Source organism: Hyalella azteca, unplaced genomic scaffold, assembly GCF_000764305.2.
Source record: "Hyalella azteca isolate HAZT.00-mixed unplaced genomic scaffold, Hazt_2.0.2 contig8774, whole genome shotgun sequence".
In the NCBI taxonomy this organism is placed as follows: domain Eukaryota; kingdom Metazoa; phylum Arthropoda; class Malacostraca; order Amphipoda; family Hyalellidae; genus Hyalella; species Hyalella azteca.
The window spans coordinates 891,283-909,028 of record NW_025938859.1 but is presented as its reverse complement, the minus strand read 5'-3'; the positions used below and the strand labels follow the sequence as shown (position 1 = coordinate 909,028).

The window sequence follows — 17,746 nt, the reverse complement described above, 5'->3', positions numbered from 1 at the left end:
CACTCCCCCCTCAGGTGAGGTTATGGGGGGCCCAACTTCCCCCTCAGGTGAGGTTATGGGGGGCCTCACTCCCCCCTCAGGTGAGGTTATGGGGGGCCCAACTTCCCCCTCAGGTTAGGTTATGGGGGGCCTCACTTCCCCCTCAGGTGAGGTTATGGGGGGCCTCACTACCCCAGGTTAGGTTATGGGGGGCCTCACTCCCCCCCCAGGTGAGGTTATGGGGGGCCTCACTCCCCCCTCAGGTGAGGTTATGGGGGGCCTCACTCCCCCCTCAGGTGAGGTTATGGGGGGCCCCACTCCCCCCAAGTTAGGTCATGGCTCACTCCCCTGGGATGCCTGTAGCGCTGTACCAGAGACGTGATCACATCCTTGCGACATTTCCCTGCAGATCTTCAGGTTACTTGTACCTAGAAACGCAGCTCCTGCTCGTCAATGGAACAGATTTCGTCGCCAATATATTAGAAGATTTCGCAACATTAAAATTATAAAGATGCCAATACTCTTGTTCACCATGGCGTCGCGCATAAAAAAATGGAACAACTCTTTATTCCCGAGATCTGAAGAATTTCCTCATCACATCGAGTTAACAGTTGTTCTGCTTTCGTTTATTACGCAAACGCTCAAGCAACACAAGGCCAACCTGCTGTCATGACTAAAAGTTATTTATGTAGGATTTTATTTTATTTATTTATTATTTAGATTATGGCTGATTATTATTGATTTATTATTTAGATTATTAATAAAAAACATGCTCAGGTCTTCAATCAAAGTTGCATAAAAGATATTATTTTCATATATGAAGAGTTTAATACAGTTTCTGTATTTTGACTAAACTTCATTTGTTTGGGGCCCAACTCTTCTTTATCAACCAATTGTAAATCACGCTCTACTTTCAGCATCAAACGGCCGGGCCGCTACTGCAAGCAATATTCTAAAGCAGCGGCTCTGGCGGCAGCAGCAGCTCATCAACATCATAATCACCCAAACAACGTCAACACCACAACCACGACCAGCAATAACAGCGTGCCAGCGTCTGCAAACAACAGTAGTAACAACGCCAACGCTCCTGCAGCAAATATTGCCACTATCGCCAACCACAACCAAGTTAGGATCTACATGGACAACTCGCTTGGCTCCCCCAACTCCAACGCCTACACGCAGGTGCGTTCCTTGTAATAAATACAGGTTTAGTCTTAATAATTCTGTACCAATCAATGGAATTGGGCAATTGTTTGTTTGAGCGCAAAATTAGTCGACGTGCAAATGTTTTTAATAAACATTAATTTCTGAGCTATTGCCATTTTCAGCAGGATTATAATTCCAAGTCTGGAAAAATTAATATACGCGTGCAGCCAAGCAGGAATATGAAGTTACAAATATCAGTGATTTTCATTAGTTGGCATTCGATGCTGTTGTTCTGGTATGCATTTTTCCAACGCAGGACAAATGTGAGGGGTGTAGCTTACATACGAGCGTCGCGCGCAATGCTTCTCTTGCCGCACCGTCTGAGAACTGTCGTCTTGTAATTAATCTTCCTTAACTGGTATCTATTCTGGCGCTGCTGACTTCAATAACTGCTTTACTTATTTTACGTACATCCATCGATGGAATAACTGTTGCTCAAGTGTGTTAGATAGGGAAAATATCGCGAGTATAATGATTTATGGTGATAAATCTTAGTCGCTACCACGTTGCATCTCGTAGAAGGTCGATTGTCCTGTTCGTTATTCTCCTTCTAAGAACTTACATTTGTTCATGAGCTGGTGGACGAATTTGTTAATTTTCCCTTTTAATTTTAATCAGAATTTCACCGCTACTAATTTTATGTGGCTGGTTATGGTTTTCTAATTTGAGAAATTATCAAATTATACGGCAGTCATACGCTTAAGCGCCATCATTAGTGCAAGTAAAGTGCTCCTTGATAGTGTGGTTATGGCGGCACTGGTAGTACTAGATCAGAGCTGCACACTTGCAGAGTGATAGTGGTGGTAGTGATGGTTGTTGTGGTACCCCGTACATTTTCAGGCACAGAGCGACGCATGCACGATGTTACCAGATGCCGTAAGTCTACCTCATTCCAGAAACTGTTTCGAGCTCCTTTAAGCATGGCTTCTCTCCGATTTTCCTCTTATGCAGCCGCTGCTTTAGCCGGCCTGCTGTGCTCATTTTGAAATCGCACGTCTCCCCACGGCCCATTTCAGTACAGAAACTCGTAAAACGTCCTTCTCATTATAAAAACGTACACTTTATTTATGTTTCCTAGTGGAGCGAGAAAGATATCCTGTTCAGTTATGGCTAATTGCTCGCAATTTGAAGTAGTTGGGTCTGGCAGACCTCAAGATATCCGCATTCTTATTATATATTATATGGTTGGAGTAATTTCACCTTCGTCAGTGACGTTGGCTTTTCAGGCCTTCGTAAATAAATCGATCATTCATTTCTTCCGAGCCATTTTCCTTCAGAGGTAAATTTTTTGTATTGGATAATTGAAATTTATATTTCGCATGGTTTTTATTGTGGATTTTGTAGTGCGATCTCCTCTTGCTTCTGATCGCAACTTGGCAATAAGACGACTACGTCTAAGTCATTGTAATAAACAATGTGACCGGGTTAAGAAAAATTTTATGGAATACTCGTGCTTTCTTTGGCAGAAGTAAGAACAAGCATTACTTCTCTGCTGTCAGTGCTTTTTGGGTTACAGCATAGAAGAGTAATTGGTAGATTATTATGCCACGGATATAAATAATAGAAAAAATTTTACGAATGATTCGGTCTCCTGTAAAGGTTGTCTTCCATTGAAAATAAGTTACCGTTCAATTGCGTTGGATGCAACACTCTGCCAACTATAGTTTACACATCATCCGGGATATGTAAACGATATGTGTTGTATATTAGGACCTACTATATTATGGTAAGCAACAAGCAATGTTTGTCGCGGATTGACGTCTGTTTCTCACCGTCATTGGCTTTGCGTGTGCTCTTTCTGGTGATAACGTGCTTAAATAATGAGAACTATCTCAGTTACAAAAAATAAGAACAATGTTTTCTTGATTCGCAAATTGTTTCAGTTAAGTTTTCATTTTATAGGCGTTGTTGCTGCTGGTTTGCAAGTTCATTGTGTCTTTAGTGTTGATCTGTTGATACATTTTTCTCCGTGTCAACTCATGGTAATTTGAATTTTCAGAAGAGACTTAAATTACATGGTTATTTGTTTCCAAATCCCGGTTAATTATTTATATCTTGATGTCGATCATTTCGCTCCTAAAAAATAAATTATTTCCAAAATGGCGCATGAACCGGAATGTTTTAGTGCATGAAAATTGTGCTGCTGTTTGCTGTTGAGGCTAGATTTTTCTATGCATTAATTGTGTTAGGTTTGTGTTCAGTTGAACTTTAAAGTTCAGGATGTACACTGTACATGCTGTACATGCGCAGTGTGATAATCTTGGTATCTGAGGTAACGTTTTTCTCGTGCGTAGAAGTAAAAAAGTTTAACAAATTTAATAAAGGATCCTGACAAAATATTCCATGTTTATCGTTGGCGAGGCGTAGCAGCGCTATTGCAGATGTGTTCGAGTAAGCAATAATCGTTAAAGGCCTCGCATATTCCCAACATTTATCGTCAGAATGTAACTTGTACAGGTGAGTTGCGGGCATATTTCCATGCTTCGCTGGCCACGTTTTTTGTGCCAAGGTTTTTTGCGTCGCCGGATCACATCGTGTTGCTCCTTTTGGGATTCGATCTCCGAAGCTTATTTTGAGTTTTCCTCGAATCGATTTAAGATCTGTTAATTTATGATACTTCTTCTATAATATTATGCACATCTTGAGAATGCCATCTCTATAGCCATTTTAATGTCACGAAATGTACGTATTGCATCGCTGAGCGTTTTTACATGTAATTAGTTACCTTTTAGTATTGTACTGCAGTGCATCAAGTAGCTGATCGCGGTAAATTTTCTCACGTCCGTTTTGCTATTTATTTCATGATCATCCTCGTAGTTTTATTTGACAGTTTGGTAGCCGTTAATTTTTTGTGTTGCAGATGCGCCCTGTTCATTTCCAGCAGTCCACAGTGTAGCGAATGCCTCCTTCCCCGCGCCCCTTCCCGCTCTCTGGCATATTTTATGCCGTATTTCGTTTTCTTGTCATTACTTAAACTCTGTATTTTTAATCAATGATCTTCCCATATCCTATATATCTCCGTCTTCAATTTTATCCTTCAAGTTCCCAGTTTTCAGTTCTCAATTAGTTTTTTTCTCTGAAGTTCTCTTTGTTTTTTAACCAAAGTTAGATCTACCATCAAACTTGCTCTATCTCTCGTACTATATTGATCCATCGCCCTCTTATACTTTACTGTTCTGTATTGTACCTGTCCCTCCCTCTTACTGGACCTATCCCTCCCTTTTACTGGACCTGTCCCTCCCTTTTACTGGACTTGTTCCACATCCTTCTCAATTCATCTTATTTGCTTCCCATTTCTTATATGTTGAATCCCCATCGAATTGATTTTCCATAAATTTTACTTGATCTATTAGTTGGCGATCGGTTTGTTGTCGATATTTTATTTTCATTCTGCATGTTCTTATTTGGCGTTCCACCTTCCTATCTCCCCACGTATATTTTGGTCAACAGCAGTCATGTGGCCTTGGCAATTTCTAGTTCATCCTCTTTTTTCTATTAGCACTCTATAATAATTCGTTGTTTTTCTCTCGCTCGAGTCATGTCATTCATTTTGTAAATACATTCATGTCAGTTTTACAATCTTAATCTGAATTTATGTCGTCATCAATCTTGGATCGTAATAACATAATATCGACATAATATAATCATCTCATTAAACATTTTATTTATAATTCAAGGAGAATAACATTCAAATTATTGGAATAATTTTTTCATGTTGACAATTGAGGGTCGATTGTTCCTCATGAAAGTATTCTCTTTTGTTATTGGGATTGAAAATCGCTTTTAAATGGTAATCATTATTTATCTTGACATTCAAATCTTCAAGTCTAATTCATCAACACCCAATTTTGCTGCGGTATTGTCATCCGTCAGTTGAAACATTCACCTATTCTCATAGAAACCAAATCCCAGCCAAGTGTTGTCGGTATGCACGCGGCGAATGGAACGCCTCAAATCTTACGTGGCGACATTTCCAATAGAACTTGTTGACTTAACGCAATTCATGCGTGGAAACGTAACTTATTTCGGTATATTCCCTCTGCTCATTCGCCGGCATTTATTACACGTGATCTTCCTAGTTTTAGATTAGTGTTATCATAGGATTATTCGCTGCATCTTTTAGACTTGTACATATTATGCTATTAGGTACTGGTAGCAGCTATAGATAATTGATCCCTCATTCCATAGAATGTATCTTACATCTTGAAACTCAGCGGTGTCGTCATTTGAGTTCGAAGAGAGGTCGAATTTTTTTTTTATTCTTATCGTGCCAATGATCGTTCAGGGCTCGTATGCTGGATGTCTTGGGTAGCTCTTCACTTAACTAATATTCTTCGCGAAACTTTTATGTCCCTTCCCACCACGGTGTCATTTTCTTGTCTATGTATTCCAGAAATTTAATTTTAGTTCCTTCTTGCTGCGAGCCTAAGACGCTTCCCAGCCTTGATGTTTGCAGTAGTTGTGCCTGTTCTCTGAGTCTCTCATTTAAGCATGATTTTCCTGTGAGCTGCGTTTATCACTAACTTGACAGCCTGGTATATCGCTCACGAGCATCACTAACACGCGTGTTATTATTAACTATTCTCGAAGCACGGAACAACTCATCGCAACAGCCCTCACATTCAGCGACCACAACTTGGTACACATCAAATGAAAATCTATAAATATCCATTATTATGAATAAAGTCTTGGAATAAAATATTTGGTACGTAATTAGCACTCTTCACTCAAAACCATAGTAGGAATCACGTAACAATTCACAGAATGAGACGCGGTATAGATACCACTCATTCATTGACGATTTCTAGGTAGTGACCACGCAACATAGAACATATCTTACGGTTGTCGCAACTTCTCTTCACACGCACTCTATCTTGCAACACAATCAATTCTTCTTTATGACCTTTTTGTTTAGGGTTTCTTTGCTCTCGAGATTTTTTATTTCCTGTTTAGCTCCGTATAATTCTTTCAACGTTTCGTTCTCATGTGTTCCGTGTTGCAAATGGCTTGCAAGTAACCCAAACTATATCGTAATTGTGCGGGTTCCTGCAGAGAGTTGTCGTTTATGTATTCTGTATTAGCAAATAATCCATTATGTTGTTGCTTGATCATTGTTTTATTTTAGAACATGCGTACGCTCTACTAGTTTTTCATTGCTGCCTTGAACGTTTTTATTGATGCTCTGACGGAGGATGATTTCTTATAACTTTCTCTTAATTGTTACGCATGTTACACTTCAGCACTGATGGATTATTCTGTCTTTAATGGTCTCGTAAGAAAACAAACTCGTGATATATGCTGATGCTGTTGGAAACACTTATGAATGGATAGAATTAAGCAGTAATCGCCCATTAGGAACACCAAACTTCGGAACCCGACATGCTCATCTCCTCCGTACTCATCTTTGTGGCTGTGGACAAACTTCTCTTGCTGGTGGCATTCAAGTGGTGGTTAGTCTACTTCGCTTATCATGAGTCTTGTTTCGTTCAGTGATGTAGTATCGTCTGTTCTTTTGACCACAATTTTAGTGATGAGTCGTTGCCTTAACTCGCAATTCGAACGGTTGGGCGTCGATCTTGCCCCCTTTTCTTTCTCGCTATTCATTTTCTTTTCAATTCTTACTATTCTCTCACTGTATCCTAAAATCATCACCACTATTTTCTGAATACATCGTGACTTCACACAACTAATTCACCTCTCACACTCACCACCACCACCACCATTCCCCACGTGCCCGAGTCACCACCACCACTCCCATGCCTCGCACCACGTACCGCGTGACCAGGTAAGTCTCCCCTACATCGGCCCACAGTGCATGCAGAGCTCGGCTCTTTACCGCCTCAGTTACCTGCCTTTTATAGGGAATTATTTGTCGCGAAGGGAGGATAAATTTGTCCGTGATTGCGGTAAAGGATTAATGCTTGTTTTGCTTTTACGCGCATGTTAACCTAATCTTGATTGTTTGTTTTCTATTTCATGCAGTCATGATTATTAATTTATTGTATGCTTTGCCAGTACTAACTGATGTGTGAGTCTAAAGTTACTTATCTTCTCATCTTTATCATGAGAATCGTTAATATACGAAAAGATTACACTTTACTATTAAGTTTCCTTTCCTGTGACAGCGTACACTTCCCGGTTGTGTATTTCTTGATCTAAATTTCTATATTTTCTTAAAATTGAAAACTTTCTGTCACTGGATGAGAATTTATGGCAGTATCCTGTTTTAAATATAATTAACTTGTATGATCCAGTTGCCTTTCGGGTGTTCTGTTTCATGGGGTGCTTTTGCTTTTCAGTTTTCGTTTTAGTGTATTTATGTGCAAGCTGCTTGCGTGTTGCACTGACTTTTAATGTTATGCTTTTAGCTTACTGATGTTATTAGATCACTATTTCATTTATTAGTCTCCCTTATCCTCGATATCATAAAAAATTCTGTAGCTTAGAGCCCTCAAGAGTAGTGCCAATTTCTTCAGGAATGTACCGTGCTTAGAATATTACAGAGATAATTGAGACACAATTATTGGCTTTGTTCTTCACAAGCCTTCTCTGAAAATATTCCTCGAACAAATACGTGTGCGGCAGTTAAGGGTTCTCAGCAGTCGGGCGTTCGCGTTCAGGTCTTCATTTTGGAATTCAACCCTCGGTGGTTTTGCCGTACCTTGTTGTTCAATTATATTATTGTTATGAGTTATAAATTAATTACCCAATTTTATTCCTTTCACAGCAGGTTTTTTGGCTTCTTGCCGATTCTCAGATAATGTGCAGCTTCCGTGCCTGAAATTGTCTTGAATTTGAATGGTTTTCAATCCTATTTTAAGGCTCAGTAGTTTCGTTCTTTCCTCAATGCAGGTTCATCGGTTCTATGTGCTTGCCAAATCTGAAATTTTTTATTTCAACAAAACAAAAACTCGATTTTTTTAGGCACTACAGATTAAAGATGATACAAGATTCTTATTTCAATTTATAGACGACTTAAAAATGTATTATTTTTTATGCCGCTTCATGACTGAAATCCAGGCGAGAATCCACCGAGCGCACCAGGAGCCTTTCAGCTTGCCCTGTTCGCCGCGCTTGTCTTCGCTTTCTTCATTTGAGAAACGCCGCTTTTCCTCCACCTCTCGCCGCCAGCACGGTCCTCCGGCCATCCCTCACCTCCACCTCTGTCCTCTCCACCACCATCCTCCTCCTCAGCCGCCATCTTCACCGTGCGCTGCTAGCTTGGGTGGAAGTTCTACCTCGGCTTACTCAATTGGACGCTCCACACAACGCCTGCTGAGGTCCCCCTCAGCGCAGCAAAATTCCAGCCGGGGAGCGACGTCCCCTCTTGCGTACGTGAACGCGGGGCTGTTGGTGCTGGACTCTGCGTCGAGACCTCGAGACGCGCTCTCTTCTGCCAGCAGTTGCTCATCTCTGCGCTCCCCTCGCAGTAATCGGCAGCAGCGATTTACGCCGACCTTCATTGGCGGCGCGCAGGACCGGCCCCCGCAGACAGAAACTGGTGTCCAGGAGTGTGAGCGTTGCAACAAGAAACTTTATGTTGCATCTGCTCCAACTCGTCGTAAAGCTCGTGCTAATGATCGCCGGTGCTTGGCGGATGAAGTTTCAAGGAACTCCAGCCCAACCATGATTACGCTCTCCGAGTCACCCCCTTACGGCACTCTAAGTCACCCTTCCTCCCCACGCTCTCAATGCCCCACACTCCAGCGGTCCCCATATTGCTCGCCTCAACGCAGTACTCAGCCCGCAGTCTCAGGACGCTCGCCTCCCTCACCGCGCTCGCTCTGTTCCATTTATTCTATCGAGGCCGAGTGACGTATTGGATGTTATGAACGTAGTGTAGAGCAAAGCTATCTTCATTGAAGGCCTTGTGTTGCCGGTGTAGTCAGCTTTGCTTAGTGCACGCAACGTGTTAGTACCGCCGGGACTGCTATGAATGCCGTTTTTATAGTTCCTTTGGGGATGCATTGCTTCACCTTAACCTTCCAATCTCCGTACATCAACAAATTTGCTTCTGTCATGTGGGCAGCTAAGGCCGGGCTCACCACACACTACCGGGCACGTCTAGTCACGGTCCGGTCCAATATTCTTTTATGCTTTTATAAGTATTCACACCAGCCGCGCAAGTCACCTGCCAAGTCCATCGTATGAATGCGTTTATAGAAATGCATTAAAGAATATATGACTGGACAGCGACTGGCATATGTCTGGCCCGTGCCCGGTACTGTGGTGTGAACCTGGCCTACTAATACTACTACTGCTGCACTTACTTGCAGTTATCTAGTGGTAACTGTCAGTATCGGTAATAATCCTAGGATTACCATCGCCTACGGAATTTGAATTTCAAATTTACGCGTTGCCTGTTTGAACTTCATTTGTATGTTGTAGTTGGCAGAATTTGTTGTATGCAGAATTATTCGCGTTGCGATAATTGTGCGTTTTCCTGGATTTACAGTATTCTTTTTTCGAGATTTACAGTATTCGGGAGTATTTACAGATTCTTCTTTGCCATTTTACTATCCTAAGTAACGTTCAAGACCGCTGCTCCGTGGCCTTTATGCTTTGTGCTTGGCGATTTTTCTTAGTTTCCAAATTACTCTCGTCTGCGGATGTTCTCTTTTCTCTTGCTACGGTTCTCTCTGTGATTATATTCATTTTTTCATGTAGTCTTCAGAGTGAACCTTACTGCGCAAGACAGACTAACATACGCTTGTTTCCATCGGCTGGAATAATGCGGCTATATTCAAATTTTGCTCTGAATGTCTGTTGCTAAAGGGTCGAAGTTCGCGTATTTACTCAACAATGTTGCGTGTTTTTGCATTGAGCGATCACGCTTTACCAACATCCATTAGTTTGTGCAGGTATCACCAGCTTAGGCTGACCTAATGTTGCTTATTTCGACCTGAGTAATCAGGTCGAAACTTTAAATTTCACTTCCTTTCTGTATGTATTTGGAACTGTTGGAATCTTTCCGATATTCTTCTTGTGTACGCGAATTAACTCTTATGTATCGTGGAGCTTATAAATAACCAGAACTTTTGTTCTCTTCTTGTACATACTTGACGGCTTTACTTTTTGCTTACATTCCATCGCGAAGAACCATTCATTTCTTCAACAGTCTATCCCATAAGACGACTTGGTGTTTCCTTATCTCTTAACAAATGCGGAAGATTTCGAATTAATAAAACGTTTAGGCTGAAACTTCAACTCTAATGAAGACGTTTATTTGTATGCTAGCATGCAATAATCTACTCATTTATCAGTGATTAATGTGGTGACGATCTTGCTTATATTAAGGGCCATGTTATTACCCTATGTATTACCCAACCCATGTCGCACGCAAGTAAGACAACTCCCGCCTGGATTAACTATAGCTATTGGTCGTACCTCATGAATAACATTACTGTGTGTAGAGTATATTGGCTCCACCTCATGGGTATCATTAGTGTATATATATATATATATTGTAGTAGAATATATTGCAGTATATTAGAAACTTGCTTACCTCGTACGCTCGTTACCCTGTGCCCCTCTCTCCGCCTCAGCTGGTGGAAGGCAAGAACAGAGACGGCGGTGAAAATGGCGGTGCTGGCCGAATAGGATCTCCTGGTGGAGATGTGGACGACAACACTGGGGTGGGCATGAGTCAAAGCAAAGACTGTGAGCCCCCCACACCCCCTCTTCCCCGTCAACCTCCCGCTGTAAATAGCTTCTTCCAGACTGCGCAGCCTGGCCCACATCACCACCACCATCACCACCACCAACATTTACAGCAGCAACTCTCATCTGCATCCACCATAACCACAGCCGCCTCCACTGCACCTCCGCACCCCTCCATGCCAGGCCTTATCCACTCGAACACCATCCCTCCTCACCACCATCACCACCACCATCATCACCCTCACAACAGCAACAACACTAGCGGAGCAATAGGCTACGGCCACCACCCTCACATCCACCACCACTACCAGCAGCAGCAACAACACCAGCAGCAGCAACAACACCAGCAGCAGCAACATCACCAGCAGCAGGAAGGCTACGCAGATTCCCCGTCACAGGTCGCAGCCACGGGCGCCGGAGTCGTGGTCCGCGCACCGCGGTCGCCTCACGCCACTCGAGCCGCTCGGTGAGTTCTAGACATTATTTCGTAAGTGAAATATATAGACTTAAAGTCGTGTATCTTGGACTGTAGTGGTAATCCTTTATATTTATTTGTTTAGTAGGTTAGGATTTATAGTACACTTATTAGCTATAAAATCGTTGTAATAATGAATATTAAAATTAATTATAATACCGTAATTGATATTGATAATTAAACAGTTCATTACTTGAGCACGTGGTCGCTAACTGTTATAACATATGATTGATCACCTTCCTTAGTACAGTATGTATAAAAAAATTCTCTAGTGCCTCATTCAAAGGCGATGATATTAATAAAAACTCAAGCTCATTTAACTGAGCAAGAGAAAGCTGCAAGTAGTGCTCGGAAATGGAAGCCTCGAAATAGCCAATTGAAATCAGTACGAAGGCCGCGCATGTAAAATCAGCATCGAAAACTTATTCAGTTCTCATATTTCCTATCGTCGAAAATTAATTATTGTAGTTTTCTACTTTCAAGGGAAATCTGTGTTCGTTTCATCTACAATATCACAAGTTAGTATTTCATTAGAAAACCTAACTACAATCGTCAAGAATCTTAATGCAATTTATCTTGAGGTTTAGGGAAATATGTCGTATTTTTGCCAAAAAATTGAACGCAACTTTTTTCTTGAATTGGGAAAACAATGTTATTCATTGATTCATAGGTCAAAATTATTATTCGTTTCGTATTGCAAACGAATAATAATGAATGTACATTTGAGCTGTTGGAACTAGATGATTTAAGGCACTTAGTGGCAGGTTGACGATATCGTATGTCTGTGAGGGTCATGAGTACAGATAGTTTTTATGGTTTTCACTCTATAGCAGATAATATCAGCTTAAGATGAGATTAGTTAGATTAGTTTCTAGCTTAGATTAGTTCTAGCTTTAGATTAGTTTCTAATAATGTAGTAAAATTGTTCATTAATTTCAATCACATGTAATAGAAAGCCACTCCAATTCCATGAATCAATTTCCGTTTCAACTCTATGAATAGAAATACTAGGAATAACATAAGGTGTAGGATGTAGGAATCATAAGGTGTAAGTATACTAGGAATAACATAAGGTGTAGATATTGGATATCTTAATTGATACATGAAAGACCAACCTGTAGCTGTAATTAGGATTGAAACGGTAAGCAGCTCATGCTGGGCCACGTAGCGTCTCATTAACATTGTTTCCGAACACGGCAAACTGTGCACGAGCTCGGTGGCTGACTTCTTTAAGATGAAGGTAATAATACACTTCCCTATCAGCACCTCTCTTTTGACGTGTCCATGCCACGCATGCGTCCAGTTCATGTGTGTAGCTGTTCTCTGCAGCGCGTGTCTTGTCTGCTCTCTTGTTTCGTTTATCTCTTCATTCCCTTCGCTGATCATCTGCTCAGGAAATTCGGCGCAACAATTTCTATCATGGGAGAGTAATAATTATTAGTACATGCAACTTCGTTAAAATCGTGTGAATCATAGACCATTTTTAGCGCATTTTCTCATTTATGGAAAAAATGCACTATTGTGCTCGCCATGTCCGTCTGTCTCTCTGTCCGTCCGTCTGTCCGTCCGTAAGTGACCTCACGTTTTCGTCGACGAGAAAATGCGCTCTCTGTCACTCACTGCAGTGAGTACTGAGTTGTATTTTTTTGAGGGTTTGGCGGCCTGCCAGATTATAAAATTGGCAATTGAAGAAACTAATAATGTATTTTAAGCAATATAAAACTCAGCGAAGTTTTTTGCCAAATTATGCGTGATGATTTATTCGCATTCCAATATGAACGACTGCGAGATTTCAAGAAAGCTAATACTGATTTCGCTTTTCCCACACGTGCAGAAATATTGATAAAACCCCTTAACAAATGAAGACAAGTTACTAACAACGCGGTAATTTTATTCTGAATATTGACTTGTCTACTTTGTTGCTTGCTATTAACTTTCCCTTGCAGTAATTCGCTTGCTTTTTAGCGTATTTTCTCATTTATGGAAAAAAGGCGCTATTGGAAACTTCACGATCTTAATATACAAACTTCTTCATGATCTGAATACAAACAGTAAATGGCCCTGTCATTCACTGCTGTTTTGACGCGATTTTCTATTACACCGGGTTCCTGTACATACAGTGAAGAAGGGTCTACTGGCTAAATTCTATTGGATTAAGTAATAGGACAAAAGGGTTGCCTCAAACCAAAAAATCTTCAAAAGGATTGCATGCCGCAATCCGAATTAGATTTAATCCATGATTTTGAAAACTAGACGTGAAAAATTTTCCTCGAAGACAATCATAATGAATTTTTTTCAGCACTAATTACTTCCAATCGGAATGTGAAGTTTCCTTGTTTTTACACCAAAAATTCAGGCTCCCGTTGTTCGTTCGTCACCTTCTATGTTGCAAATTTTTGTGTATGAAACTTTTATGTTATCCTACAACCATAAAATCCGTTTCTTTTTTTTTTTTTTGCCTTTACGTCTTTTTTGAGGATGTTGACCGTTACTCATTTTTTAAAATAAATATTTCAGCGCTTAAATGTTCGTATTCACTAAATTTTCCTCCGGCGTTATATGCTAGTTCTAATTTTACTTGATTTCCGGATATAGCGAATCACTATTTTTAAAATCGGATAAATTATGTATATTAAGTACCTAGGTGTTATCTATGGATTTTAAGTGAGGCAGTATGTTTACTTTTATCCGATTGAGACCTTGAAATTGAGAAGCGTATCGTTTATCCGTCTTATTTGATAACTTGTAAAATTATAACTAAGAACTAATGATGCATCAAATATTATACCAATTTTACCTATAAACATTTGATTATACCCGACTTGTTAGTCCTTCATAAATATTAATTATTCAGATGTGCGATTTGAAATTGTGTAGATATAAATAAGTAAGATGAATTGTGTTCTTAAAAGGGTTGGTGAAAATTGAAGTTGGAAGAGCTTTCAATCACGTACCAGTGATATTCTTCAGTGGGTGTCCAAAATTATTATGTATAGATAATCGAATTAATCCTTCAAATAAAATCTTAGTGTAAGGTGAACTAAATTGTCGATTTCTAAATGAACCACTAAATTTATTACGTCTTAGTGAATTTATCCAAATAACAACGAATAACTTTTCTTAATGCCAACCACCTCATGTTCTCAGTTTTTTCTAAACCCTCGTTTTTATACGTTCCCTTGGTCATGTTACATCCGCTATGTAGATGTCAGCAGCGATTTTAATTACAGTAAAAACGTGCTCATTGCTTCTTTCAATACATCCCATTAACTCCCTTTTTCGGATGTTTCTCTGCTAACTGATGCTACAGTAATGCCCTTGCTTTCGTGGCCTTTACTATCGTTTATAATTTTTAGTTTCCTTATGATCTCGTCCTCATCATCGTCTTGAAAACATATTTAATTCAGCTCATTATCTATTTGTTATCTCACTTTTTAAGCGGCGTCAGTACACTTCTATGTACTATATTTTCGCTGAACGAACCATTGAAAAGCTTGATACCTTCTACATCCGTAACTGCGCGTGTTGTGTAGCTGTTCGTCATCTCAAGTCTGGTTGTTTACAATTCAATCTAGTCTAGTTGCTATTTCAGTGTAGAACTTTCTTATGTTACTAGATGATCAATTTTGCGCTTTCCCGTACCGGACTGCGTTTTTTCTACTAGCGCTTGACTTGTCATTTTTTCAGTCGAATTTTGTTGCGATTAAGCTTACTTCGATTGGTTGCGTTTAATCATAGAGCTTTCGTTATTAAAAAAATATCTATGAATATTCTTATATAAATTTTTAGGCATTAATTTTAGAGAACTTGAAACATTCGTGATATGTTGCTGTTGTACCCACGTGATGTCTGAGTGTTGTTTTTTCCCGCAGGCCCGACGGCACGAAGCGGTCCCGGTCCAACACCCCCGACGCGTTGTCCCCCGAACACCCTCACCCTCTTCAGTTTTCCCACGGACGTTCTAACCCTCCCTCCCCCACGCGAGCGTACCATCATAATCCCCCTCCCATATCATCATCACAGCAACATAGCACTGGGCCTAAGTACGGTGCTAACCCCACGTACAGTATGCAGCAGCAGCCGTTGCGTTTACCTTCATACGAGTCCTGTATGCAGCAACAGCCTTTACGGTTGCCTGCTTACAATTCTAGTGTACAGCAGCCCTTACGTTTACCTTCTTACGAGTCTGGTCAGCAGCAGTCGTCACACTTATCGTCTTACGACTCTGGTGCTTACGGCGGTACCCGCAGGTACGGTGTTGGTGTTACGACGGGGCCTTCCCCGCCCGACGCCAGCCAGGAACTCGCCTCCAGCCCGCAGCATGGACAGTATACATGGCGAGAGCCAACACAGCCCCCCTCACCCCCCATGTACTGCACCCAACCTCATGGTGGGGGAGCGCCGCATCAGTATCGCTCCCACCCCAGCTCTCCCACACAGCCCTGCCAGTACTATTACCCTCCACCTCCCCCAGTACCCCATCAGCCTCCCGTACCTCCATGCAACGCGCATTATTATACCACGCAGCATTCACTGCACCATCAACAGATGCATGGCAGTGCTCAGCAACAGCAGCTGCAACAGATGCAACAAATGCAACAGCAGTTAAGTCAACCGAATTCCTCTATAGGCCAGCAAGTGCCGTCCGTGTCAGTCCAAGCCTCCCGACGTAACTCGGGTCCCGTTTTTGTTGCGGTGTCGTCACCGCAGGTGCGCCGAAAACTTTACGGCGCGCATGGCAATTCAGGCATGACCACTACGAACGCGGCTCTCACGGGGCAGCCCGGTGGATTAGGCTATGGGGGACCCGCGGGATCTAGTTACGGGGGACCCGCGGGACCGTCAGGAGGTTCAAGTTACGGCTCGTCAGGGTACAGCTCAGGCCTTGTGACTCCCCCTACCCCCAACACCGGGGCCAAGCGACCAGTTACGCTCCTTCGGTCGCTGGATTCGAGCACCAACGCAGCTGGTGGTGGCGGGCTGATGGAGCACCAGTTGCAGCAGATGACGTCCAGTATCTCAGGCGACGTGGCGGCTTGCTATGACTCCACGGCCAATTATGAGATCAGCGTTTAGCGCCGCGGCCAAGCTTGTGATCACCTTCCGGCGTCGCTGCTCAACGTCATGTTTGCATAGCTAGAAAACAGCACATGCAACTTGGCATTGTTGGGGGTCGCAGCTGCTGGCTGTGCAGCAGTGCAAAGTGTGTGTAAACCCACCCGAATTTCTTGAACTTGTACCACGATTGCTAATTCTTTGACCGTTGGGGTTCATTATTTTACGCTTGTGAAGGAGAACCAACCATACATTTAAGTATACAGGTTGTATGTTTGACTAACGGCACAGTTCAATTTTCTTGATTGAAATTAACTCTGAACGTTTTGTAATTACATCATAGTTGTTCAAATATAAGTACCGTGATACTAACACAGCTATTTACTGATACCAAACGTGTCAAGTTTAACCAAATGAAGATTTTTATTTGGTTTGTAAAGAATATCAAATGGACATGGACTCGCTGTTTGAAGTGGGCAAGTGGTCTGGAATTGTACCGCCTTCAAGTGCGTTACATAGAATAAAATGGAATATTTTTGGCTTATATGTTCCCCGATTGCGTATTAATAAGTCATATTCCGGTAGGCAAACTTGAATTATTTTCAGCAAGTCCACTTGATTGATTTAGAATGTTTCGGGATAAGCTTCATGATGTTCATACATTGTGATTTAGATACGATGGTAGATCCACCCGGTGTATCACGGGAAAATCTTTGACGTCTTGATTTAGGTCCGTGAAATGTGTTCACCGCGAGCTACTTGATGTATCATCGTTAGTTCTCGAGAATCGTTTGCTGAGAAAATCTCAAGTGTATTATAATAAATGGATACACGAGATGTAGTTACTGGATGCTGTTTGATGTATTTAGGTGGATCAAAGTTGTGTGAAGACAATACGTTGTGTGCATTTTATCATTTAGCGAATTTGGTATACAAGTGCGAGTGATCATGTTCACCATGACACATGTATCATAGTATTGTATAGTTGAGTGTCAGTAATACTCGTGCAATCATAGCGCTAAGGTATGAACAAGTTACTCATCTTCATCAGTGTCCAATAATTTATTTTTGAAATAGAAGGCGTCTGATGTAGCATCTGATACTGAAGCTGCTATCACACTGTATTAGGTGAAGCTAAGATGTAAAGGCCCTTGCAGTGTGTAATAATAATAATTCTATCTCAATATGGATCAATTTCTAAACCTGTAAGCTACCTGTAAGACGTGCGAGGCAAATGTTTTTTTGATTTCCTTATGGTCTCTCTGTCACTTTTGTGCTATTTTGGACACACATGACGATCGCTAGAACTTTGGCTGGAAAAATTCGCTTGGCACACTTTTTTAATTTGACGATGAGTTCATTCAATTTGAT

The 17,746-nt window shown here is 41.4% G+C and overlaps 1 protein-coding gene across 1 annotated transcript in view; it reads left to right on the top strand.

Annotated features, from left to right (window-relative positions):
- Positions 1-17,561, top strand: part of LOC108676680 (palmitoyltransferase ZDHHC8) — a gene marked incomplete in the record, with an annotated part of 23,319 nt that extends 5,758 nt beyond the window's left edge. The window contains 3 exon segments of the mRNA XM_018164799.2: positions 897-1,161; positions 10,731-11,311; positions 15,193-17,561. Coding sequence (XP_018020288.1) covers positions 897-1,161; positions 10,731-11,311; positions 15,193-16,396 — 2,050 coding nt within the window.
- Positions 17,562-17,746: the final 185 nt, after the last annotated feature.